The 27,047-nt window shown below is 37.1% G+C and overlaps 2 protein-coding genes across 8 annotated transcripts in view; both read left to right on the forward strand.

The window, feature by feature from the left end:
- Positions 1–23,435, forward strand: part of LOC113116657 (rho guanine nucleotide exchange factor 1-like) — a 41,411-nt gene extending 17,976 nt beyond the window's left edge. For 2 of the 7 annotated variants that reach the window (XM_026284921.1, XM_026284926.1), the window contains 28 exons: positions 912–954; positions 1,058–1,163; positions 1,371–1,511; positions 4,354–4,383; positions 5,797–5,914; positions 6,029–6,080; positions 6,382–6,414; positions 6,972–7,145; positions 12,725–12,854; positions 14,712–14,723; positions 15,947–16,102; positions 16,275–16,465; positions 16,570–16,716; positions 16,830–16,912; positions 17,053–17,178; positions 17,277–17,391; positions 17,787–17,887; positions 18,434–18,508; positions 18,596–18,671; positions 18,760–18,927; positions 19,010–19,097; positions 19,223–19,330; positions 19,460–19,515; positions 19,611–19,754; positions 19,848–19,955; positions 20,198–20,370; positions 20,494–20,594; positions 20,683–23,435. In XM_026284921.1, coding sequence (XP_026140706.1) covers positions 912–954; positions 1,058–1,163; positions 1,371–1,511; positions 4,354–4,383; positions 5,797–5,914; positions 6,029–6,080; positions 6,382–6,414; positions 6,972–7,145; positions 12,725–12,854; positions 14,712–14,723; positions 15,947–16,102; positions 16,275–16,465; positions 16,570–16,716; positions 16,830–16,912; positions 17,053–17,178; positions 17,277–17,391; positions 17,787–17,887; positions 18,434–18,508; positions 18,596–18,671; positions 18,760–18,927; positions 19,010–19,097; positions 19,223–19,330; positions 19,460–19,515; positions 19,611–19,754; positions 19,848–19,955; positions 20,198–20,370; positions 20,494–20,568 — 2,829 coding nt within the window. In that variant the 3' untranslated portion in view covers positions 20,569–20,594; positions 20,683–23,435. Of the gene's footprint in view, positions 1–911; positions 955–1,057; positions 1,164–1,370; positions 1,512–3,871; positions 4,273–4,353; positions 4,384–5,796; positions 5,915–6,028; positions 6,081–6,381; positions 6,415–6,971; positions 7,146–12,724; positions 12,855–14,711; positions 14,724–15,946; positions 16,103–16,274; positions 16,466–16,569; positions 16,717–16,829; positions 16,913–17,052; positions 17,179–17,276; positions 17,392–17,786; positions 17,888–18,433; positions 18,509–18,595; positions 18,672–18,759; positions 18,928–19,009; positions 19,098–19,222; positions 19,331–19,459; positions 19,516–19,610; positions 19,755–19,847; positions 19,956–20,197; positions 20,371–20,493; positions 20,595–20,682 lie in introns of those variants that run through there. The other 5 variants (XM_026284924.1, XM_026284923.1, XM_026284925.1 and 2 more) reach the window with 5 other exon arrangements.
- A 251-nt stretch (positions 23,436–23,686) lies between these two features.
- cd79a (CD79a molecule, immunoglobulin-associated alpha) lies at positions 23,687–26,896 on the forward strand. The gene is made up of 5 exons (XM_026284939.1): positions 23,687–24,371; positions 25,103–25,435; positions 26,131–26,246; positions 26,383–26,442; positions 26,510–26,896. Exons 1-5 carry the CDS (start codon positions 24,284–24,286, stop codon positions 26,624–26,626), a joined length of 714 nt encoding a protein of 237 aa, XP_026140724.1. The 5' UTR covers positions 23,687–24,283; the 3' UTR covers positions 26,627–26,896.
- The last annotated feature ends 151 nt before the right edge of the window (positions 26,897–27,047 follow it).

A 27,047-nucleotide genomic window follows, 5' to 3' on the forward strand; every position in this document is an offset into this window, starting at 1 on the left:
CTATGTGGTGTGAGAGTCAGTATGATGGAAGGGCGACATCTAGTGGTAATTGGACGGAAGTCCATGAAACGGATTTGTGACAAATGGGATTTAATCCAGTTTTATTCATATTTGGTATATGGGTGAGGTTTATGGTTCTTTCTGACTATTTTTTGAATGCATGTGACATTCATTAGATGTTATTAGAAATGGACAGTATGTGATCCAGTTCTTTATTTCAGTTTCATATAATATATCAGGTCATCATTTCCCCACTTGTCTGTTTCTCCCCAATCCGTTTCTTTTTAGACTCCATTTCATGGTTCAAAGTTTTTGTTCTTTCTGTCCAGTCCATCTAGCCCCCCCCCCCCCCCCCCCCACTCTGTCCAATGTAACTTTATTCTCTGCATTTTCTATCCCTTTTTTAGACGTGTCTGAGTGTTTTCCCGACCCTGACTTCCTGCTTTGGGTTATGGGAATGACCTCCCCCAATGAATGGCTGCTATTTCCCCCTTTTCATGTTTTATTTTTATGTTGAGTCTTTCTTTTTCTTTTGAATATTTCTCTTTCTATGCACATTTTTTGAGTTGACATTAGGGCAACGGAGGTGCGGACTTAGCTAAAATCAAATGGAAGAAAGTAGTTCTCTGGTTATTTATATTGTTGTGACCTCTGGTGGTGATGTAATGTATTACATGTAAAACTAGAAGCATAAACTATAAACCATTTAACTTGTATTTTTATAATGTCCTCCACATTTTATATAATTGTATTTATTTTAATTCAAATCTGGAGTTAATTCTAATTTATTCATAATTTCCTTATACATTAATGAACATTCTAACATGAACTACTGCATTGCAAATTCCTGATTTGGTCCGTTTCAAGATTTTGGATTGAAGTATTTCTAACACATTCCTCCTCTCTTCCAGATTCTCAAAGTACCTACGCCAAATTACATCGCCTATGAACTGGGTGAGTGAGCTTCTGTCCAAATCAGTTCTCTGCACTTAATGTTAATATTGTATTATTGCTAGTTACATCGAATTCATTCATCTCTCTCACTGTGGTTCTTTAGATCGCATGCGTCCAGAATTGATCAGCGAAGACCAACAAAAGCATTATGTTCATGAAATACAGTTCATGCAGAGTACAGAGATACTGCGGCAGCTGGACGACTTCAGGTGAGAGTCATGGATCCGAAAGTGTATTCCTAAATAAAGTGAACCTGGAGACCTTGGTATTCACAATTCACATTATCTTTACATATTTAAGATTACGTTTTTGTAAAGTCTTGAAAATGCTAAATGTCCGGCCCTGGTAACAAGTGCTCATCTATCCCTGGTGTCCGATTATGATACCGGTCTACCTGTACTTGTTTCCCACGTTAGGCAGAAGAGGATGATGGGAATGACTCCCAATGAGCATGTACTAAATGATGTGGAATCCCATCGTCCAACCGACCGCATCCCCATGGAGATGAAGGAGAAGGCAGTAGCTGAATCCTTGCTGGAAAAGATGGTAGAATCCAAGTAAGATCTGTTATTCTAATAGATTTCATGTCTGTATAATACTAGCAGAATTGGTATTAATTCATCCCTAGTTGATGGAAATAGCCCATCTGTCAGTTTCCTCAGTGTGTCTGTTTCCTCTTTGACTGTGTTGTCATGGTTGAGAGAGAACCAGCAGGTGCTCTGGTCTGGTCTGAAACACAGAGCCAAACCTTTGCATTTTGCTGCCCTCCGCAGCGTCTAACCTATAATCCAAGCCTGATTTCTAACTTTCCGATGTGTGATTTTTATTTTTTTTCGGTGGCCTTCTGAGTCAAACAGCATGTATGCAGTGGGGAAGAGAATCACAAATACTTCTCCCTCTCGATTCGCTTAGACAGAATACAACTATTGTCAAATCTGCATTCACAGCGGATCAGAACCCCAGAGTCTCTGTCGATATTCACTCACCGGCTGCTAAGTGATGCCTATTGAATGTGTTTGAGCCCTTGCAGTGAATCCTATAATAGCAGTATCAGAATTCACTTCACTCACTGTTGTGCTTTATATGCAGTTCAATTAACTGAGGATCAGCTGACGTATCCATGAAGCTTCATTCTAGGCTCTAAAGTTGTTCTTTTGTTGTGGAATGGGCCTTTCTTTGCTTAAACTGATGCAACTCGGTCACCTTTTGAAAACGTAAGGCAAAAGTTAGCTGCTTGAAATCGTACCTGTTTTAATGTATTATGTAAAAAAAGTATTGATTTTATTTCTTAGTTATTTAAGTGTGTGTATATATGTGTGTGTACAGTCTTCGATTTTATGAGAACTGTTCCTTTAAGCAAAGCAACGTGGGTTCTTTAATTGTCAGGCATCACAAAGGGTCGATGAGAGGAGTAGATTCACATTATAGGGTGAACACTGGGCTGTAAGCATTAATATTAAACCCCATGGAAAGTGAGGACCCCCATGCAGGAAGTGAGACAGGAGGAGACCGCTGAGCCTTTCGCCTCTGTTGACCACACATTGCCAATCTGGATTCAGTTCATTATTTTTACACAATGAAAGCCAGCATGGATAAACTGGTGCTCATTGCCCACTGTATAGTAGAAGAACCACACATGTCCCTCTGTTGAATGCTTTTTCATGTGCACCATCTGTACAGATAAGTGTAGTTCCTACATTTATGAAAACCACTATACATATTGTAAACAGTAGCATTAAAAAGGCTGCACTTAAAAAAAAAAACTGTAAAAATAGGATTATTGTGAAATGTTATTGCAATTTGAAAGCAGTTTTTCCTAATTTAATATATTTTAAAATGTTATTCATTCCTGTGATGGCAAAGCTTGATTTTCACAGCCATTACTCCGTTAATGTCTCGGCATGACTGAGAATAGTGAGTCAGATGTTGATTCAGTGATGCCCAAGTAAGGATTTATCAAACTGATTCTTTAAAAGAACCGGCTTATAAGAGTCATTTGTTTAGGAATCAGAAGCTCAATATTCACAAAGACAGAATTATGGGTTTTTTTCTTCATTACATTGCATTTATTTTGCAGTCTCTATACTGTAAACGTTTGATTCAGACTCCATTTGTTTTAGCGCTCAGCCCTCGTGATTCATGCAGCCCAAGTTGGTTTGGATGCTCTGTCTAGGCACACCCTTTCTTTCTATTAAAAACACTCCACGTTACAACTTGAAGTCTGTCCTATTTATCCCGAAGAAAGAAATGGTGGTGAAGAGAGAGGAAGTGGTAGAGGGAGGATGGATTCAGAAATGCCACGCTGGCAGGAAGTCTTTGCTCTCTGGCTCTCTGCCAGAGAGAGTAATGGAAAGGGGGATGAGGCAGGGGTCACGTTTGAGGCCAGCTGAGAAAGGAAATAAGAGCGGGACTAAAGCCGGTTTGCAGTGAGACAGGATAGTTAATATATGCTAGACTAATGTGATACTGTTAAAAGATAGAGGCTGCATGGACAAAAACATGCATGGAAGATATTGTGTCTCATATATTCAATGACATTATTAGAGGCATAATGCATCCTCAGAGACTTCACATGGATTCTTTTGATGTCTAGTGGTCTCAATATGGGTATTCAGTCTTCATATGCTTTCACACAACCGTCCTCTGTTTTCCCAAACACTATACACTTCCGTTCAAAGAGTTTTTTTTTTTTTCCTCATTCATTCTCCTCCCTCAGTACAACAGTAATGACCTCACTTACAGACGCTCTCATTGGCTGCACTCTTAATTTGAGAGGTGGATCAAGGTTTTTGATTGGCCAGACGCTGGGGATTCCTTATCAAACTCCACCTTTTTTATTATCTTAGGAAAGCATAAGTATCCGATTTCCCTGTTCTTGCATGCCGGTTGCATCAGACAAAAACACCGTTAAATAGCAAGTTCCACTGCTGGAGCACTTCGCTAGCTTCTGGACATCGCCGTAGGACAACCTCAGTGCCTTAGGAGAGTGCCACATAGTCTTTGCAGTTTGAAAAGATAGTGTAGCTCAAACTTTTAGTTTTGCAAGAAACTGTTTCATTGCATTTTGTATTTCAAAAAAAGTTGCCCGAGTGCATTTTTTGATGCACCACCGGTTTTTGTAGATCTTTTTTTTTTCTTTTTTTTTCTTTTATTTGCAAGTGACAGAATATGTTCATTAGTTTGAATACTACAAACAATACAACAGTTACTGTCATTTTGAGTCAGGAAAAGCTCGAAACCTTTAGGTTCCACCGTCCTAAAACAGAGTTAAAAACCGGTCGAGAACGAGGAAGAAAAAATGTTACGTAACTTTAAGCGGTGAGTCCTTTAGACTTTAAGACAGTGTGCTGCATTTTTCCTTTGATATCCCTCTAATTAGTTCTGTTTTGTGTTTTGCAGCCCCTCAATTGTTGCCGACAAGGACAAAAGGTGAGTCTTTCATCTTTATCTTTTTTTTTTGTGCAGATGCAGAATGCATGTCTTTTTCTGAGATCATTGTTGCATTATTGATTGGTGCGTAGTTTTGTGTGTTAACTTTTTTATATATATATATATATATATATATAAGTCATCAAACAGTCACTTTTAAGTAAAATTATATGTTTACTTTTCTGTAGTTGTAAACCCATCTATTCAAATGAAAATTTTAATTTTATGAAGTTATCAGTCATTCATAAGAGTTAATGCTGTTTGGTTGGATTGATTTGCTTGCTAAGAAATGCGAAAAAAAACATGTATTATGAAAAGAACTCCAGGCTGAAGTTACAGTGTGCCCATGAGAAAGACTGTTAGTGAATACTTGCAGCTGTTGCAGTTGTTAATTTTGTCATGCACAGCTGTGTCACTTAATCCATCCGTGCATGAGACAAAGGACATGCACATGTGCACAGTCTCCTCCTCCAGACTTTTGCCCCTCCCCTTTCCAGTCCTCCTCCCTCTCCCTCCTCTCTTTCTCCTCCTTCATTGGAGATTCTGTTGTTCTTTCAAAGTGAAGGAAATGGCTTGATGCCAAATGAAGATCCTCTCTGAGGCACTTAGGCGATTTGATAGTACACTGGGGATTGCACTGAATAGTTGCTGATCACATGACTTGAGTTGCACAGCGGAAAATCCCTCTGTTCACAAACTGTCTCACTGCAACTGTGACATTCATACATTTTTGTTTAGTGAACTCTGAAGGGCTAAAAATATACACTAACATTTAAAAGTTTGGGGTCAGTAAATTTTTTAATTTTTTTTTTTTTTTAAGAATTAAATAAATTTTTCTGCAAAGAGCCATTAATTTGATATATTTTTTTTTTCTTTTTCTGGAGGATCATGTAACACTGAATACTACACTAATGTATTTTGGTAAATTTATCTTTAACATTACAGGAATTATTTACATTTTATATTTTATGGTGCACATTTTTTGTGTTATTACATTTTATTTTTATTTTTTATTATTCTACTTTAATATGGTTATTTAAAATGTGAATATTATTTTGCGATTTTATTATTTTTACTCTTTTGACAAAATAAATGCAGCCTTTTTTGAGCATGAAAGACTACTTTCAAAAAATCAGTAATGTGTGTTTATATATACAGTCTATGCAATTGTTTTCATAAAGCACATAATTAGATTTTGTGGATATCTGAGTTTATTTCAAATACCAAAAATACCAACATTTCAAACTCCTCAACTGTCTCAGAAACCCTAAATAACATGCTTTTTTAAATTTATTTGCAAAATTAGGTTGTTGAATTGTTGCTGATGACACAGTAAGCTATAAAGTGGCTTTTTTCAGTATTCAAATTTCAATATTCTTTGTAACCTGTTCTGTTTGTTTTTACTTCCTTCAGTAACTGTGTCTTTGGAGCAGTTGCCTTTTATATGAAGCACCTTGGTGTCAAGACCAGAGCACTTGACAACAAGAAGACAAAGTCAGGATGGCGGCCCTCTGTCCCTTCCGTGCTGAAGGTTAGATGCTTTCTCCATAGTTTATTATACAACATAATTCCTCTGATTTTTCGTTTTACAAACTGAATTTGTGTCATCTTGTCTAATAGTATTGTTTCCTTTTCTGTTGAACAGCCATGGGGAACCAAACAACCCAACAAACCAGATAAAAAAATTCCTCAGCCAAGTACGTCCTCAATGAAATCAATTCCTTCCTCTCCCTCAGAACACATGCCCTACTTAAAATCACACGCTCATTGACCAAACCTGTATTATTTAACTGTGCATTCAACCATTTATACTAATTACCAATAACATCTCAGACACCTGCTAAGATCATTGAGACCAATGTATAGAGAAACCAGAAGGTGCTTCTGGAACTTATAACATAAGAAACATTCTGCATATATTTACTGAAATACCTTTAAGGTCAAAGACGGATGTAGAATTTAAAGGAACTTGTTTGTGTTGCTGTTTTCCTCTTGCAGATGATGGTAAGCAAACTAGATTGGACTTTGAAGGTATTATGGTCTGTTCTTTGAGTAGATTCTGTCCTCTTGGATGGTACATTCACTTGCTAATCAAATCTAATGCATGTTTGCACGTTCCACTTCAAACTCATGGGTTTGTCTGTAGTTTTCATTTCCTTATCCATCTATTTAGCAAATCAGATTTGGTTTTTGTTTTTGGTTGAGGTGACTTTGGTTGTGATAATGTTTTTAAAAAGTGTTTTTTAACGCTTGCTTGCAAATCTTTTAATGATCTTAATATACCACAGGTGCTGTATTCACGAACAGATTTCAGATTTTTGTGTGTGTTTGTTCATGTTTGGATCCTCATTTACTTGAGTTTTATGGGCTCAATGAACCTTTGAATTGCCCTTGCCCAATGAATGACTAACACTGTCGATCAAACTCCTGATTGCCCCTTTCTCCTTCATCTAGTTGTCCATCTGTAATGTCTTCTTGTTAAAACCACACAATGATCTGTCTTTAATAATTGTTAGTAATTTGTATGTTTGACATGTTGCTTTTGATTCTTCCTCTCATCTGCTCTTTCTTACTTTCTCTTGATCTAGGAAAGCCAATCAAAGGAAATGGCCAATCTCCGCAACTGTCCGTAGCCAATTGCGGTTTCGCTTCAGGGCGGAAAAGTGGTGTGGCGGTGTCAGGTAGCACGCATGGCTTGGAGAGTGAAGAGTTGACCATCTGCGTCAGTGTGACTCCTAGTCCTGACTCTCAGAGTGAAGCAGGTGAGGAGCAGAAAATCCCTCTCATGTGTTTTAGATTTAAGCACATTGGACAATGTGGGAAATCAATTCAATTCAATTCAAGTTTATTTGTATAGCGCTTTTTACAATACAAATCGTTACAAAGCAACTTTACAGAAAATTATGTTTCTACAATATTTAGTAGTAGCTAGTAGTTTGTGCACATTTGACAGGATTTTAGAAAAAATAAAAATAATAATAATAATACAAGACGTAGTCAGCTAGACGATGAACTATCAATATTATTAATTATTATTAAGTATTTAATAATTATTAATTATTAAGTTATTATATGATGCAGTCACACATGTAGCAATAATTGTTAGTTCTGTTTGTTGATTCAAGGTTAGCATCATCTGAGGTCCTCTGAGGGTCAGCATCATCTCTTCTCAGGTGTTCTGGATCCAGACTGGAGCTTGTGTAAATCCTAGTTACCACGGGATTTAAATCCCGTGGCGAAACATAAAAACAAAATAGAGACATCATTAGCATAGCTGCTGATCCAACAAAGTAAAATTAGTTTAACCCAAGCTATTGAATAAAAATGCACCTTTGATCAGATGCAACTACACTCACAATTTAAAAGATACATTATTCGTATGCTTGGCGAAAGAGATGTGTTTTTAATCTAGATTTAAACAGAGAGAGTGTGTCTGAACCCCGAACATTATCAGGAAGGCTATTCCAGAGTTTGGGAGCCAAATGTCAGAAAGCTCTACCTCCTTTAGTGGACTTTGCTATACTAGGAACTACCAAAAGTCCAGCGTTTTGTGACCTTAGGGTGCGTGATGGGTTGTAGCGTGGTAGAAGGCTAGTTAGGTATGCAGGAGCTAAACCATTTAGGGCCTTATAGGTAAGTAATGATAATTTGTAACTGATACGGAACTTAATAGGTTAGTAAAATTGGGGTAATATGATCATATTTTCTTGACCTCGTAAGGACTCTAGCTGCTGCATTTTGGACTACCTGTAGCTTGTTTGTTGACGAAGCAGGACAACCACCTAGAAGTGCATTACAATAGTCCAGTCTAGAGGTCATGAATGCATGAACTAGCTTTTCTGCCTCAGAAACAGATAACACGTTTCGTAGCTTGGCAATGTTTCTAAGATGGCAGAATGCAGTTTTTGTAATATTGGAAATATGATTTTTAAAAGACAAATTGCTGTCTAATATAACACCCAGATTTCTGACTGTAGAGGAAGTAACAGTACATCCGTCTAGTTGCAGATTGTAATCTACAGGATTCTGTGTAGTGTTTTTTGGTCCAATAATTAGTATCTCTGTCTTATCCGAATTTAATTGGAGAAAATTATTTGTCATCCAATCTTTTACATTTTTAACACACTCTGTTAGCTTAGATAAGTGGGAAGTTTAATCTGGTCTCGTTGAGATATATAGCTGAGTATCATCAGCATAACAGTGGAAGCTAATTCCGTATTTTCTAATAATATTACCAAGGGGCAACATGTATATTGAAAATAGAAGGGGACCTAGGACGGATCCTTGTGGCACTCCATATTTTACTGATGATAAATGAGATGACTTCCCATTTAAGTAAACAAAATGGTAAGGTAAGATCTAAACCATCTTAGAGCCTGCCCTTGAATACCTGTTTAGTTTTGTAATCAATCTATGAGTATGTCATGATCTATGGTGTCGAACGCAGCACTAAGATCAAGTAAGACTAGAAATGAGATGCAGCCTTGATCTGGCGCAAGGAGCAGGTCATTTGTAATTTTAATAAGTGCAGTTTCTGTGCTATGGTGGGGCCTAAAACCTGACTGAAATTCTTCATACAGATCATTTTTATGCAGGAAGGTGCTCAATTGAGCAGACACAACTTTTTCAAAAATTTTAGACATAAATGGAAGATTTGAAATAGGCCTATAATTTGCCAGTACACTAGGATCTAGTTTTGGTTTCTTAATAAGAGGCTTGATAACCGCCAGCTTGAATGGTTTTGGGAGGTGACCTAAAGATAACGACGAGTTAATGATATTGAGAAGCGGTTCTTCGGCTATAGGTAACAGCTCTTTCAGTAATTTAGTGGGTACAGGATCTAATAAACATGTTGTTGGTTTAGATACAGTGATAAGTTTATTTAGCTCTTCCTGTCCTATGGTTGTAAAGCACTGTAGTTTATCTTTGGGTGCGATGGATGAAACTGAAGTGTTAGACGCTGTAGAATCTACATTCACTATTGTATTTCTAATGTTATCTATTTTTTCAGTGAAGAAATTCATAAAGTCATTACTATTTAACGTTGGTGGAATATTTGAATCCGGTGGCATCTGGTAATTGGTTAACTTAGCCACTGTGCTAAATAAAAACCTTGGATTGTTTTGGTTATTTTCAATGAGTTTGTGTATATGCTCTGCCCTAGCAGTTTTTAGAGCCTGTCATACTGTTTTTCCATGCAATTCTAAAAACTTCTAAGTTAGTTTTTCTCCACTTGCGTTCAAGACTACGAGTTTCTTTCTTGAGAGAGTGAGTATTACTGTTATACCATGGTACAGTACGTTTTTCTCCTTTTTCAATTTGATCGGGGCAACAGCTTCTAATGTATTAGAGAAAATAGTGCCCATGTTGTCAGTAATTTCGTCTAATTCATGTGTATTTTTGGGTACAAATAGCAGTTGAGATAGTTCAGGCAGGTTATTTGCGAATCTTTCTTTGGTGGCTGGAACGATAGTTCTGCCCAGACGGTATCGCTGCGACATATAGTTAATATCAGTTATACGCAGCATGCACGATACAAGGAAATGGTCTGTAACATCATCACTTTGAGGTACAATATCTATAGCAGTAAGATCGATTCCATGCGATATAATTAAATCTAGTGTATGATTAAAACGATGAGTGACATTTTGCTTGACTCCAAAGGAGTTTATTAGGTCAGTAAACGCAAGTCCTAATGTATCATTTGCATTATCAACGTGAATATTAAAATCTCCCATGATTAGCGCCTTATCAACTGTAACTAGAAGGTCTGAGAGGAAATCTGCTAATTCTTTTAGGAATTCTGTATACGGCCCTGGTGTACTCAAATCAACTAACATGGTGTATGCGAGTTGTCAAAAAATATAAATGGGAAAGAAATTTATATGCACAAAGCTGCGACCATACTTAATCAGGGATGCACCAATATTAAATTGTGCCTGACGCAGACAAGCCAATAAAATTTTTCATGTTATGGCCTATAACCAAGTAATGGTGTATGTCCTAATTTTGTACTCTTTTGTGTAAATAAATAATAATGAAAAAAAAAGATTAAAAAATAATTTTAATTGCTACATGAGAACAACAATTTGTTCATAATTATATAAAAAAACATTATTTATATTTATTATAATGTTCAATCTGATCAGTTTTTTTTTTTTTTTTTTTTGGTGGAAAATCTGCATTATTATGTAGTTAGTGTTTTTAATCTGGTAATCGAAATGTAAAAAATATGTGTGCAATGTAGTGTTATTTAAAGGGGTCATATGATTCAATTTCAATTTGTCCTTCCTCTTTGGAGTGTTACAAGCTCTTGGTGCATGAAGAAGATCTGTAAAGTTACAAAGACTACAGTCTCAAATCCAAAGAGATATTCTTTATCGAAGTTAAGACTCTGCCATGCCCCCCTATAACGGCTCATTCAAACACACCCTCAAATGTCTACATCACTATGTGGGAAGATTTGCGTAATGCCGCCCAAATGTTCCTGCAAAGAAAGAAGGCTTGGTTTCAGTAACCAGTTAGTGTTAAAGGGATAGTTCACCCAAAAATTACAATTATTACATTAATGACTCACCCTCGTCGTTGTTGTCGTTCCAAACCAAAGATTTAGTCCGAGATCTTTCTGTCCCTCCATTGAAAATCTTTGTACGGTATACTGTCCATGTCCAGAAAGGTAATAAAAACATCTTCAATGTAGTCCATGTGACATCAGAGGGTCAGTTAGAATTTGTTGAAGCATCGAAAAAAACTACGATTTTATTCAGCATTGTCTTCTCTTCCGGGTCTGTTGTGAGAGAGTTCAAAACACTGCAGCTTAGTGATTTGACCGAATCTTTTTTAACCAGTTCAGCAAATCGAACTGAATCGTTTAAAACGGTTCATGTCTCCAATACGCATTAATCCACAGATGACTTAAGCTGTTAACTATTTTAATGTGGCTGACACTCCCTCTGAGTTAAAACAAACCAATATCCCAGAGTAATTCATTTACTCAAACAGTACACTGACTGAACTGCTGTGAAGAGAGAACTGAAGATGAACACCGAGTTAATAAAAATATTAATGGGAAAGAAATTTATATGCACAAAGCTGCGACCATACTTAATCAGGGATGCACCAATATTAAATTGTGCCTGACGCAGACAAGCCAATAAAATTTTTCATGTTATGGCCTATAACCAAGTAATGGTGTATGTCCTAATTTTGTACTCTTTTGTGTAAATAAATAATAATGAAAAAAAAGATTTAAAAAATAATTTTAATTGCTACATGAGAACAACAATTTTTTCAGAATTATACAAAAAAGCATTATTTATATTTATTATAATGTTCAATCTGATCGGATTTTTTTTTTTTTTTTTTTTTTGATTTGGTGGAAAATCTGCATTATTATGTAGTTAGTGTTTTTAATCTGGTAATCGAAATGTAAATTGCCGAGCCGACCTAGATAACGAACGAACGATTGAATCATTATGAGTCATTATTGAGTCAAGAACTATTTCTGTTGGCCTCGTCTGATTCAAGAACCGAGGAGCTGATGATACTGCACATGTGTGATTCAGCGTGAAGCAGACTAACACACAAAGCGTCTGAACCGAACTGATTCTTTTTGTGATTGATTCTGAACTGATTCTGTGCTAGTGTTATGAGCGCGGGTAAACCGAAGGCTTGAATCAAGGGCAATCATCGCCAATGACGTCATTACATGGAGCGCAAAAGAACCGGTGAACTGTTTTCTTCAACCGGTTTATTGAATTGAACTGTCCGAAAGAACCAATCTTCCCATCACTACTGGTAATCCAAAAATCGATGCAACCGGTTCTTGACTCGAAAACGAGTCAGTGTTTTGTTCATTATCTGGCTCGGCTCGGTGTTCATCTTCAGTTCTCTCTTCACAGCAGTTCAGTCAGTGTACTGCTTGAGTAAATGAATTACACCGGGTTATTGGTTTGTTTGAACTCAGAGGGAGTGTCAGCCACATTAAAAAAGTTAACAGCTTAAGTCATTTGTGTATGTTGTGTAAGTATGTTTTGTTGTTATTTTTAGTATTATAGAGTTTTGCATGTGGTGTGTATGTGTGTATGTGTGTGTGTGTGTGTGTGTATGTATGTATATATATGATAAAATATTTTTTTAATGGCTTAAGTTTCAGTTAACAATAATAACTGTTGTACAATTAAATCTTAAGTTTCTTTAAGTTTGTAATATCGGCCGATAACTGGTATGGTACGAGTATATCATGATACCTAGATTCAGTGTGAAATAAACAACGAATACAAATAAATAAGGCTACAAGTAGGCTTTGATATTATTAATTATTGTCAATTTCTTCTTGTAGGTGTCAACAACAATCGCTCAGACCCCAAGCCAGAAGGTGGAGATGCATCTCCTGTCAGTACTGGTGGGGGTCTCTCCATCTGTGAACCTCTCATTGACATGCTTCCAGATGAAAGTCTGGATGGAAACAGGTAAGAAAGAAGGAAAAGGAATTAAAAGCAGGTATAAAAACAATACATAAGAAAAATGAAAAACATTAAACTAACATTTTAACTAATGTTTTAAGTAGTACAGAAGTAGTTATAGTCTTACTTTGTACTACATAACTGAGGGAGTGTGCAAAACTCCCTGCCTGCTTTGTCTCGGGGAGGGTGCTGTGTCCCTCCTGTGCTGCTGTTCCTGCTGCTGCCCGCAATATACGCTACCCTCCTTAAGGACAACAAACACCAAGACAATCCCTTACTGCGCATACGCGCCTCCCTCCCTTTCCCCTCATATCCTGACTCCCTTTCTTCCTACTTTCATTTTTTTACTCTGCATTTTGTCGCCTCCTTTTCTTTATTTACCTCTTTGTCTGTTTGTTCCTTTTCCCACCTGATGTTTTGCAGTGTCAGGCATTTTTGTTAGCTTTCAGTTTACAGTTTATCTGTGTTGCAGTCTTCGCATCCAGTCAGTGCTATGTCCTGCAATGTTGCGCCAAGGCACTACGCTATAAAAATGAGCCGATTCTGTCTGAATTTGCAAATATTATAACTGCCCAACTATTTGAAAGGTTATGTTTTTGCTTCTTCATTTAGTAGGTAGTTATTCAGCAGATGCTGTCATCCAAAGTGACTTTCTGTGCACAAATGACAAATCTTGCTGGAGTAACCTGACGTTCTGTAGTTTGGTACAATGGTGATAGTTACTTATGGGAACTGAACCAGCAACCTTTGGTTTTCAAACGTAAACATAACTTAAAGGGTTAGTTCACCAAAATGTGAAAAATTTGAAAAACCTTAAATTGTTCCACACCTGTAAGACCTTCTTTCAGCTTCAGAACACAAATGAATATATTTGTGATTAAAATCTGAGCGTTTTCTCACCCTGCAAAGATTGAAACACAACTGCAACGTTCCCAGACCCAGAAACGTAGTAAGGACATCGATAAAACAGACATTGTATTAGCAGTGGTTCAACTTCAATACAAGAGTACTTTTTGTGCACAAAAAAGCAAAAATAACATAACCTGTTATAATTCTTCTACCCGAGTTATCATCTTCCACCATTTTGGAGAGTACTACAATGCTTTTGTGCACTTTCTCCTGAATGTTATCAACGTAATCAGCATTGTTTACATTCTGGAGAAAGCACGCGCATGCTGAAAATAAACAATGCTGATTATGTTGATTACATTCTGGGGAAGTGCGTACATGTGTCATGGTACTCTACGAAATAGTGGAAGACTTTAACTCAAGAGCAGATTTACTGAATAAATTGTTATTTTTCTTTGCGGACAAAAAGTATTTTCTTAGCGTCACAAAAAGTTGAGCCACTTATGTCACATGGACTGTTTTATCGATGTCCTACATTTCAGGACCTTGGAACATTTCAGTTGCATTGATGTCTATGGAGGGTCAGAGAGCTCTCGGATTTCATCAAAATATCTTAATTTGTGTTCCGATGATGAACGAAGGGCTTACGGATTTGGAACTACATGAGGGTGAGTAATTAATGACAGAATTGTAAATTTTGGGTGAACTAACTCTTTAAAAGCTCAGTGTAGCTCCTTTACTTAATGTTTGTAGTATATGACATAAAACTAGCTTTGCTGGATTAGCTGTGCATTTGTATTTTGCTCGTGCAGCTCTCCTTCATGTGGAAACATTGTTTGTTGCTGTTGTCTGTTGTTGTACGCTCTGTCTCGCTATGTCGTTGGCCTTGAGATTTTGTTCAGGGTAGTGTTGAGGTTAGTTGGTTTACAGTTGGAAGTTTTCGTTGGGTGTTTGCTGTTAAATGATTTGTTTGCTGTTATGCTGTAACTGTTCGTTCGCCCTATGTTTTTACAGAAAGAAGACAAGGTGGGTCTGCGTGATTGTCTCTGGGATTTTCTGCCAGCCTCAACTGCTACTGATCCACACATGTTCTCTTACTAAACAGTTTACATTACATTTTATTATTCATACAGTATAAAATATAGTACAATGCATGTCATTGTTTTTAAGCTTTAGATTCATATTTAGACTCACACAGACATTCATTTGAGACATTCACTCACTGCATGGCTAAGTATGGGTCTTCTTGGGTTTTGGGGCTTCAGGGATTGAGGGCAGAATTATCTGCTTTTTGGGACGATTTGCACAAATGAAGCCCACTAATTAGGCAATAGTGTTTTATTTCAGTATAATTTAGGTGTTGCACTGAGATGCCGTAAATGACACATTAGAAAGAGCTGGAAATGTCTGTGAATGTGGATTCCAGAAAGGGTCTTTGAACTGATGGGGCTGAATGAATCTTCCTGATGAACTAGTGCTAAATAACATGTTACATAGTGGTTTTGACATCATTTGTCTTTAACATTTCACTTGTTTCTTCTTCATCACCGTTCAATTTTCTGTTTCTATCATCTGATCATTTTACCTTTGGTCTGTGTTCTCTAACCTGTCACTGTCTTTTAATGTTCTTTCCACATTTCTATTACTTTATTACCCCTTTCCTTTCCTTTCCTTTCCTTTCCTTTCCTTTCCTTTCCTTTCCTTTCCTTTCCTTTCCTTTCCTTTCCTTTCCTTTCCTTTCCTTTCCTTTCCTTTCCTTTCCTTTCCTTCCCTTCCTTACTCAACTTCCTGTTCCATTATTAATATTTTTGATACCCTTTTCCATCTCTTTCCCTTTCCTTTAAAATGTTCTTTTCTTTTCTTTCCTTTTCCATTTTTTCTTTCTTTCTTTTCCTTCCTCTTCCTTTTTGTTTTGTTTGCTTTTTCTTTTCTTTCCTCTTCCATATTTTCCATTTCTTATTTCCTTATTCTTTTATTCTTTCCAAATTAATTTACTTTCTCCCATTATTTTCGTTTTCTTTCCCCTTTTCCCATCTTATGTCCTCCTCTTTTCATTCCCCGGCCTTTCCGAACTCTTTTTACTATCTGTTCCTCTTTCTTTTCCTGTTGTTTTGTTTCCTTTTTTCTTCCCTTTCTATTCCTTTTCTTCCCATTTTTGCTCCATTCTCTTTCCTTTTCTGGTTCTTTTTTACTCTCTTCCTTTTCCCTCTCCTCAACCCCCCCCCCTCACTTCCTCATTGGGTGTTCAGGAATGTGCGCCGCAGCGAGAGCCTGTGCGTGGAGCGCCGTCACTCTCGCCGTAGTGGCTCTACCCGGGCCAAGCAGTCTCGCTCCCGTAGCGACGTGGACCTGCAGTCAACCTCTACCTCTCAACCCCTCTCACCCTCCCCACAGCATTCAGTCTCGTAAGGCAAAGACTAACCATCACTCACACGCACAGACACACTGTCCACAGGAGACAGCAGCACAAGGGGCTTCTCAGTAACTGTTAGAATCCAAAGATTGCAATCATCACTACCTTTAACAATTTTGTTTTACAGTGCTTAACACATATTTTCCCCTTTATTTGTCTCTTAGTGCGGAAGGTGGATTGGTGCCTGATGGCCTCGTCACTGATCCTGAAGTTAGCCCCTTGCCTCCGCAGGAGGAAATGGAGCCCCGTCTCCTGGAGCTCGAGCAGGACCCTCCCAACTGGAGGGCCCTTGCTTCTCCCGAGGACCTAAAAAAACTGAGCAAGAAGGAAACCAAAAGACAAGAAGTCATCAATGGTAATACAAGCAAGAATGTAGCATAACTATTTGATGCCTTATTTTGTTGAATCTGTTGTGAAGCAGGGTGCAATGATGAACACATTGTTCTCTTTGTCTGTTAGAGCTGTTTACGACAGAGCAGGCTCATGTTCGTATGCTGAGTGTATTGCAGACTGTGTTTTCTCGTCCGCTGGAGAAGAATGACATTATGAGCATAACTGAGCTGGCCACCATCTTCCCCAGCCTTGATGACATCATAGAGATGCACTGTACGTATCCACTTCAAATATATATTAATGCAATCTGCATGGCTTTTAAAGATTTTGATGGCCCTTCAAATTATGAACAGCCTTGATATGGCTTCAATCCATTCTTTTTCTAGATGCTTTTTATGAGAACCTGAAAAAACAGCGGCAGGAGGATGAGTACATTGTCAAAAAAATTAGCGCGCCACTTCTCAACAGGGTAAGTAGCTTAGTGTGCGCTAACTGCTAGTTTTTCATGTTCTCTCTCAACACAGTGTCATTCAGCATTTCAACTTGATGACATGAACTTAACTTAAATTAGCTGCTGTTACACGAATAGACATGTCTCTATCTCTGTAGTTCAGTGGATCAGAAGGAGAATGGTTTCAGAAGCTCACCGCTCGCTTCTGTAGCTACCAGTCCTGGGCTCTGGAGCAGATAAAGAACAAACAGAAGAAGGATCCCCGTTTTAATGCTTTTATCCTGGTACATTTATACTTAAATCACTGTTTTCCAGTCAACATTTCTGGAGACTAGGCATCGCAAAATGTTTTTGAATGAAATCTTCTGTGTTTGTGTTGTAGGAGGCAGAGAGTAAGCCACAGTGTCGGAGGCTACAGCTGAAGGATATCATTCCCATAGAGATGCAAAGACTAACCAAGTATCCTCTCCTGCTGGAAAACATTGCCAAGAACACAGGTAAGTGTTTTAAAACTAATTCTTCTTTATTTCTTTAAACCCTTTTTTGTAAGTTGTTCAAAACCTAAGTTCATAAACTATATTACACATATAAAATGATCAGTTTAACACATTGATTTTCTCAATTAAATAAAACACACTCAAGTTCAAAAGTTTTGGGTCCATAAGATGTTTTTTTTATATAATTGTTTTATACATTGTTACAAAAGATTAGTCTTTATTTATCAAGGAATCCTAAAAAAATTAATCTCTATTTCCACAATTCTGTAAAGCCGTAGAATTGATAATAAAAAAATCAAATCAGCATCACAGCATCGCATTTTGTCATAACAGGATTAAATAAGCCTGAATAAATAAGCAAACAGAAGAAATGCAATATAATTTATTTCTCGCAGAGGATGAAACCGAAAAAGAGAACATTAACCAAGCAGCAGAATCCTGCCGTAAGATCCTCAACCATGTCAATGAAGAAGTCAAACTCATGGAGAACCTGCTGGTGAGAATTCAGTAGAGGTTCCTTCAGTATGGTCTACTGTAAAAATGTGTGGTCTGGCAGTATCACCAACATGTTTTGATGTATGTACAGTATTTAGCATGATACTGTATATAAAAATTAAAATTCAGTCATCATTAATAACTCATTTTCGGAACACAATTATACAGTACTTTGTGCACAAAGAAAGCAAAAATAATGACTTTATCCAATATTTTTTGTTTTCTTTGTGATTCATAAAATTACGGTTGAACCACTGATGTCACATGGACTATTTTATTGATTTCCTTACTATCTTTTTGGACCTTTATAGCAGTAGTTGTTTCTGTCTATGGAGGGTCAGAAAGTTTTTGGATTTCTTCAGAAATATTTGGAATGATAAAAGGATGAGTAATTAATGATAGAATTTTCATTTTTGGATAAACTTTACGTTTGAATTGTTCTTACTGTTATATAGCCCACTCTATATGGATCATAATCTTTAATATGCATTTTCCCAACCACCACTCTAATTTTTTTCTTCTTGATCTATGCTCATCTTCAACTCAGATTTTGAAAGACTACCAGCGCAGGCTGGACACCTCAGGACTGAAACCGAGCAATGACCTCTACAGTGAGTACAAGGTGAGAAATATCTTAATGCCTCATGTGTATGTTACTAATGCAGACACTCTGGGGCTGATATGATCCACTCTTTTCTTTGTTCATCAGAACATTGATCTGACCACCAGAAAGATGCTGTTTGAAGGACCTCTGACATGGAGGGTGACCAAGGAGAAAGCGATCGGTAACCCCAAATGAGTTTATTTGCTTCCAGTGCTTCCATAATCCAGAATTCAGCCTCTTACTCATCCTACCTTTGTGTGTATTTGCAGATGTGCAATGTGTTTTGCTGTTAGACATGCTGGTCTTGCTTCAGAAGCAGGATGATAAGATGCTTTTGAAGTGTCAGAGCAAAAGCAACATCGCCGTTCAGGAAGGCAAACAGATGCTGAGTCCAATAATCAAACTAGAATCGGTTTTTCTCAGAGACGTGGCCACTGGTGAGTGAGTTCCAGGGAATTAGCATGTTGTATTCTGAAGGACATCAATCTGATGTTCAGTTACTTTTGTTCTTTCCATCAGACCCGAAGGCCCTCTATGTTATCTTCACCTGGGACAGCGGAGCACAGATCTATGAACTAGTGGCTCAGACCCTCGGGGAGAAGAAAAAGTGAGTGTGTGAACCATATAAAGCCATTTCAATGTAACACTCATCTGAATGACTGACAGGCAAGTCATATGAAATCCTGCTTCAAAATTGAAATCCAAATACTCAGAGTCTGTTTTATGCTCCAGTTGGACAGTGGTGATTAAATCTGCGGTTGAAGAGTTGAAGAAGAGAGATGGGAATAAGCTGAAAAGAGAAAGAGGTGGCAGCATGCCCAGTGGACCTACATACAGCCCGTGAGTGTGATTTTTGCAAATAGCAAGGCCCCATAAGAGTAACTGGGGATCCTTTTGAAGGTGTCAGTAAACTAGCAAACTCTTAATCCCACTTCATACATAAAAACTCTTTTCATTTCTTTTCTCCAGTTACCAGGGCCCCCTTAGCCCAACTGAGAATGGAGAAAACCCATTGAAAAGTCGCGGTGGGGAGACTTTTGGCCCTTGGAAACAGATATTAAGTCCGTCCAAGTAATTTTACTGTGGTTTTATAATGCGACTGTGTTTTATTTCACCATAGGCCGATTTAAAGAAAGTCTTACTGATGAGAAGAGTCGAGAAACTGGTTCTTCACTCATAGACTACCTAGCGAACAGAGGTTTTGACCTGCTCAGCCATAGCCACGCTCCTCCAGAGAAGTCTGCTATTGGCGCTTTGGATGAAGGTCAGAATTTGTCTCATTTTATGCAGGTCTAGCAGGGATGCATACAATTTCATGCTGTACTTATTCTTTTGTTTGCTTGTATACCTCTCACAGTCATGTGTTTGAAGAGGCTATTGGTCGGGAGTATTAGCCTGTCCGGAGACTCTCAGACTCCTGGGGAAAATGGCGGGAAGGCACCTGAAAGCCAGGAGGCAGATGGAGGTCAGTCATCAGGAACTGCACACATACTTCTTCAGGCTTTTAGCTGACGAAGTTCAACCTCACACTTAATCATAGGACAGCTGTGCTGAATAAGCATGCAAAAACAAAAAGAAGAACTGAACTTTTAAATGTCATTTATTCTAATTCCAAAAGAAAAGATGGAAGACGGTCATAAATTCTTGCCTTGGGGATGTTTTTCTGATTGATATATTGAGATCCCCAAATGCTTTTTTCCTTCTTAGTGGAGGAATCCAGCACAGAAGAAAGAACTGAAGGAGAAGAGAGTGGGGGAGATGGAGGGAATAAAGGAGAAGAGGACAGAGGGATCAGCGCTCCTCTAGTGCTTTCTCAGGAACGCTTGGAGGAGGTACAGAGGAGACTGGAGGCGCTTGAGGAGCAACTGAAGAGACTGCAGGTGAGGAGAAAGCAACTGCATTTGTGAAAGAGAACAGGGTCAGTTCTTCAGTTCTTGAAGAGGAGAAAATCTGAACGAGGTGCCCTAAGTAATACACATCTCTGGTGTTGTGTTTGTTCCAAGACTGTCGAGGAGGACCATCATAAGTTGCAAGAAACTCTTGCTAAATATTTACTTCATGGGGGCCATTACAACTGAGAAACATCGCAACCTGCTGTTACAAGGTACTACCACATACTTGATATAAAACCATATTTTTTGTAAGTACAGTATAGCAATTCGGTTTCTATCATCCTTCTTGTTTGTCCTCAGATCACTGTATGTGCTGGACTCGAGACTTGCTTTGGAGGGATTCGCCGATTGACTAATTCTGCCTGAATGTTCCTGCTCTATCTCTTCTCTCTTCTCAACTGTCCTTTCAGGAGATTGTCAGCAGGCCTCCAGCACTTCCCATGCCACTGAGAAATGAAATGAAGTGGGTGTTGTGAAATTATAGTGATCCTTAACCTTGAATGAGTGCGTATGTGTTTCTGTTGAGAAGTATGAGAGACAGCCTTGCCAAAAGATGCCAAAGAAATGTGCAACACCTAGAGAGATTCCAGAGCGAATGCTACGAGTGCATGTGAAAGCACTGTAACATACACAAACATGCGCACACACACACACACACACACACAATGATAAATGTGTCTAAGCATGTCAAAAGTAATTTAGTACCAAAAGAATATCTATATTCATAGAAAAGTATAGTTGAATCTTTGTCTGTTTCTCAGAATCTACTTTAGTCAGGTTTTTAATAAGGGTAATTTAAGCAGAATATGTGCCCTTTCATTTTATTTTATGCATTTCAAGATGTTCACTTACCCTTATAATTATTACCGTTCTATATTACATGTATTTTCAAAAATAATAGATATTCAAAAGAAAATATCTCACCCTTGTAGCATGCATTGCAGTAAAAACATGGATTTTTTTATTAACCCTGTTTTAATTTGTCTTCTTACCAGAAGTTCTGTTGTTGCTCTGTGAGTGAGAAAAGAAGTGCTAAGTAGGATAGATCAACAGATGGATGAGCAGAGGAAGTAGAGAGAAGGCAGAGGAAGGTGGGCTTGTTTTGTTATGCCTAACCCCTCTGAAGTGAAATCAAGGCAAGCACTGATGTCAAGAAATGTCATGAGGGTTTGACATTGTGGGTGTGAGGAAATATGCCCATATTAGGTAGTATTTTGAATGACCAGCTCACAGGAGCATCCACACGTCGGTGCTGTTATAACGTGAAGCATGCTCCGTGTATAACGTTCTCTAACCCTGGTGTTGCGGATTGTACTCTGGTAGGTCTTGTCTGGATTGTATGATAATCATCACACATTGCCTATTTTTGTGCACTATGCAAATTTTGTTTATGTTGCTATAAAACATATCGGTCATTTCAGATAATTCATTTTTTCTACCTTTATATTCTACAGTACATTTCTGTAATTGCTTGTCCATTGTTTCTCAGTTTATTCTATTTTAGGGAGTAGTTTTCTGTGTAAACAGGACCAAAGAAATTATAGTGGGACAAAGTTTATATATGAAAACACTCGCATGGGAAGGTCATTTGTCAATTGGAATAACTTGTGGTGGCCTTAGCTGCTGGATCACCCCAGAAAAAGATGAAGTGCATGAATTGGCTTATAATCCTATTTTAAAACAGAAAGAGTTGATTTGGTTCAGAACTGAACTGCAGAATGAGTAATAGAGAAGGAGCTTGATTCTCATTATCAGTCTCTCCTGCTCTACTTATCTAAGTATGAAACCAGACCACAGACAATCAGACACTTGCAGGGGTTTAATATGATGTTATATCTCAGAGTTCAGAGACCGGAACACAAACTGTAGGTTTTTTCCACCAGTACTGTAATTATTTTTTTATATTCATGATGCTACTGCAACAGGTCTCTCTACCCTCGACTGACTTCCAAATTTTTGCAGCTTATTTTACCTTATTTGTTACATTATGTTATTTTATATTCATTTTTAAGTTGTAATTGTGTTTAGAATATCGATTTCTGTTAGGCCTTGGTTCCTTTTCCTGCTGTTTTCCCAGCTGATTTCTTTCGTAAAATGTTTTACCAGAACAATTTGCAAGAAGTCTTGCATTCTGGTCCTAGTAAATGTCAGAAAGACCTTTTGTTCATTTGCATAGCTTTATCCTTTTAGAAAAAACAAATGAAACCGTTTAAAGTTTGGTAATGAAACTATCATGGTGCATGATCTGTTCTGCGTACTTCACTTTCCTTCAGCCCTTTTTGCATGTGGTTTATTAATTTCCTTTTATTCTGTTCGTTTGGTTTACTTACAAAGTTATGTAATTACCATATTATGCATTGCTTGTTATAAAAGAAGGACTGAGAGAGACAAAGTACACCCTTAACCAGAACAACTATAAAAGGCTGAATTTCACTTTTATGGCAAGAGTCTTATTTTTGATGTGGAGCTAACCGCAGCTTAAATTCGATTAGAAAGTGTGCTTGAAATTGAGCCTTCAACTCTTGATAACTGATAAGACAGGCTTTTGGGTGTGGTATCATTCTCTCTCATTCCTTAAACTTTTCATATGTATCTGTTACATATATCTATACATAGATCTATTTATAGGGTGCCTTGTGCAGATTGGGTGTGTTTTAATTTCTAAAGGAATCTTTTAGTCCAGATGACAGGCACGGGCATACTTGCCTTCTCCTCGTTTAGCGATGTTCGTGGTTCAATATGAATCTGATATTTTGCTCTAGACCTGCCAGATTATAGCAGTTCCACTCATTTGTTGTTCTTAAACATGGCCGAGTTTAGTACTGAGTGCTCTTTTTGAGATCTTTGAAACCATCTTTGATGTACTTCTGTGTAAAGGAGTCCACTCATTACAGGCATTCCATTGCTGTCTGTCTATATAAATGATTATGCAAGGACTATTCTGTGTATTTGGGCTTCGATTTTATATGTAAGAGACATTAGAAAAATGTAGGTACGTTTTTTTTTCTTTTTTTAGTATTTTTCCTTTTTTTTAAATAAATGATCAAAAATGACACAAGATTGTTTTTATTTTCAGCAGCATTCAGTTGATATTAACATGTATGTATATATGTGTATGTATATATATATATAAATATATATATATATATGTGTGTGTGTGTGTGTGTGTGTATGTATACATGTGTATGTGTATATATATATATATATATATATATATATATATATATATATATATATATATATATATATATATATATATATATATAATGTATGTATGTATGTATATATAATGTGTATATATATAATATCCAGTAATCTTAATCTAATTATGATGTCTATATTCTCTAGTTTGTGTAAAGTATAAGTTGTTTAGTACAAATTGTGGGGAAAATGGATGACTTTTGACTTCCTAAAATGAATGCAAAATTATGTTTTTTTTTTGGTATTTTACGAACAACAGTCTTTATGATTATGACTGCATACACAAAGCATGGCAAGACTAATCAGAGAAGTTGAATGAATTATATGGGCCAAACAATGCAGAATTTCTGCAGCAGAGCATCAGCAAACTTCACATTTCACCTTGAAGACCATGTTTCCACAAAAACTGACTATTGTAGGCACCTTTGGAGATAATGGAGAGAAGCAGATTTCAACTGAAAAAAAACTGGCAGATGTTTTTGTGGTCAACAATAAACTTTAGACTATTCAAAACTTTTTTTCCCTTTTCTAAGTAGATTCAAAGCTATTTAAAGGGCAAATGGTGGTAGAACACTTTAATGTTCACATTATTTTGACCAACCCCTGTATTTGCGTGTGTTCACCACAAACTGAAAAGAAGAATGGGTGGGTTTAGATGATACAGGAAGAGAAGACACACACTTGAGAGGCATATTTACTGATGAGCAGCAAGAGGGTTTTTGAAAGTTTATCTGGGTTATTGGAGAAAATGGCATTCACACTGGTCATTTTCTTGGGTTTCTGGGCAGGTAAGCATGAACATATTTCATGTCTGTATGTAATGTTAGTTTTATTGTAAAATTGTTGTTTGTTAAGCATTCTGGTTTTAAAGTAATCTAATCTGTCTTTGTGCACAAAAAAAAAAAAAAAAAAAAAATATATATATATATATATATATATATATATATATATATATACGTTTAATATGTTTACATGTAGTTTTTTGAAAGCATATAATTTCAAATTAAACTTTCAAACTTTTTATCTCCTGCAAAAGAACAAAGTACACAAAGTTTCCATCTGCACGTCTATGTTCTGCTTCAGTGAAGCTGATTTCCTCTCAGAGCAGCTGTTACAATTTGCATTTTACTGCTACCAGTCTAGATTTATCAAGTTTTTACATCTTTGTCTTCTTCAGTGTGACTTACAATTTTTAAGGGTCTAATTTCATTTTACACTGTATTAAGTAGCTTTTCACATGACAAATCTTGTCTAGACAGCTTTTTGTTGGTGGGAAGTGTTCAGTTTAGCTAATAGCATTAAACATGCTGATATCATATGGACTGAACTTTATAACCTTGGGTAGGATATTAAAGCTATAAACTGCTTTTATGTGAGAGGGTTTTAATATCACATAAGTAAATCTTAAAGAAACCCACCACTGTGGACTGTTTTACACTCAAATGTTTTTTGTGGTGTTGTGTCACCCAATGCTAAAGCACTCTGTTATGGTTTTTGGTTTTATTTTCCTTTGCATAAGCTGTTGCCAACGCTAATTTGGAAGACCTGGAACTAGAGGCAGATAAACCGTTGATGCGTGTGGCTCTCTCCCAAGAAGCCACCATCCACTGCTGCTACAACTGGACAAAGAAGCACAATACGTTATGGATCATAAATATTCACACCAGCAATAACACCAAAATTACCAAAACAGTAAATCTGACCGACAGTCGGATGAAAAGCTCAAATGAAAGCAATTGCCATTTGCTGTATTTCAAGGATGTCCGTCTCAATGATACCGGCTTGTACCAGTGTCAACTGACACGTGACTCTCTTACCATCTTTACCCATGGTACCTTTCTTCAAGTATACAGTGAGTCAGACCACAGTTATGTTTAATATGCTTAATTTTATTTCACTGTTCCAAAAAAAAGTGCAGTCTCTCTCACCAAGACTGCACTTATTTGGTCAGCCAGCTGTGCTTGTTTACTTTGATTAATAGAAAGTTGTTTGTAAATGAAAAAAAAAAAAAACTTTTGTTACAAAGTCTATTGTCACTGTTGCTTAATTTATTGCATCCTTGCTTGAAAAGGATTATCCTTCAAAAACAATCTCACTGCCCCTCAAACTTTTGAACAGTAGTCTATAACAAATCTATATTAGATACTGTATATATACAAATAGTTATGCATTTTAATGTAATACATAATCTGATGTATGCCACTCTCTACCTATTTATTCTTAATTGCATTAATATGACCGTCACAAACATAACGCTTGCACTCATAAGAGCCCACATTGTGCAATAATTCCCAGAAATCATTCAATTGCCTGAGTTATGCAAACACAGATTCCTCTCATTCACACTAAGTTTGTGTTACTTAACTCTCTTCATATACACACATTCAAGGTTTATTATCAGAACAAGTGAAAGTTTCAGCTCTTTTGGTCTCAATTTTTGTTTGTTTTTGTTTCATTTTTCGCAAAAGTTTTTTAAGACCATGGTGATTTTTATCTGCTTGTCATTCCTGAACAGTCTCCAGCAGTTAAGACATTCTCTTTACTTAGTACCATTGCAGAAGACCTTGAACCTCAGCGAGAGTGTGAAGAACAGCATCATTACAGCAGAAGGAGTGTTGCTGCTGATGTGTGTGTTGATCCCTGGCACCATGCTCCTCTGTAAGGTAAGGTCACACGCTGATCGTGTAATGTTGATTTAATGTTGATTCAGCATATTGGATGCATTGCAGACAGAAATCTGCACCACAAACAACATTAAACAAACAAATAAATAAAGTGATTCCAACTTTATTTCTCCAGTCAAAGAGGCTGAAAGAACTGGAGAAGAAGAAAGGGAGGGAGGAGGAGAATATCTATGAGGTATGTCTATTCCGTCTACATTTTCTTTTCTAGCATGCTGGGTATTCACAAAAGTAACCTTCAACAGGGTCTAAACCTGGATGACTGCAACTCAGCGTACCATCAAATTCAACGCACCAATCAGCAAGGACCCTATCAGGATGTGGCCAGCTGTGGAGAAGACATTCAGTTGGAGAAACCATAGCTGGATCTGGAGAAACAGGGAAAGGAACCAGAAAGACAATCAAGAGAAAAGTGAACTCTGTGTATTACTTGTCGCAATTTCATGAGCCTGCTGTCAAATGTCTTTGCATCTCTTTATTAGTTTGAAGATAAGCTTGTTTGCATTTTGCAGTAGTAAATCAAATATATCTGCTAATGGTTTGAATTAATTGTATTTAACATTTAGCATTTTGATGAATGTGACCTTTTAGGTGTGCCCAGAGAAACAGTCTAAATAAACAAATAAATAAATGCAGTGGATTCTCAAATTGGCAATTAAAGACTTTAAAGAAATAAAACTGGCATATTTATTTTATTGTATTGCATTTTTATGTTGTATGAGTGGCTCAATATGGGCATGATGGAGCGTGATGGGCGGTACTATGAAGTGATAGGTGCTTTGA

This window comes from Carassius auratus, chromosome 16 (assembly GCF_003368295.1).
Source record: "Carassius auratus strain Wakin chromosome 16, ASM336829v1, whole genome shotgun sequence".
NCBI lineage: Eukaryota > Metazoa > Chordata > Actinopteri > Cypriniformes > Cyprinidae > Carassius > Carassius auratus.

What these genes read in the sequence shown, in the direction of transcription:
- cd79a (XM_026284939.1), top strand. Translation starts at nt 24,284, where the DNA reads ATGAGCAGCAAGAGGGTTTTTGAAAGTTTATCTGGGTTATTGGAGAAA. An exon ending in TACCTTTCTTCAAGTATACA is followed by an intron (nt 25,436 to 26,130) that starts GTGAGTCAGACC and finishes CTCTTTACTTAG; the next exon opens with TACCATTGCAGAAGACCTTG. An exon ending in GCACCATGCTCCTCTGTAAG is followed by an intron (nt 26,247 to 26,382) that starts GTAAGGTCACAC and finishes TTATTTCTCCAG; the next exon opens with TCAAAGAGGCTGAAAGAACT.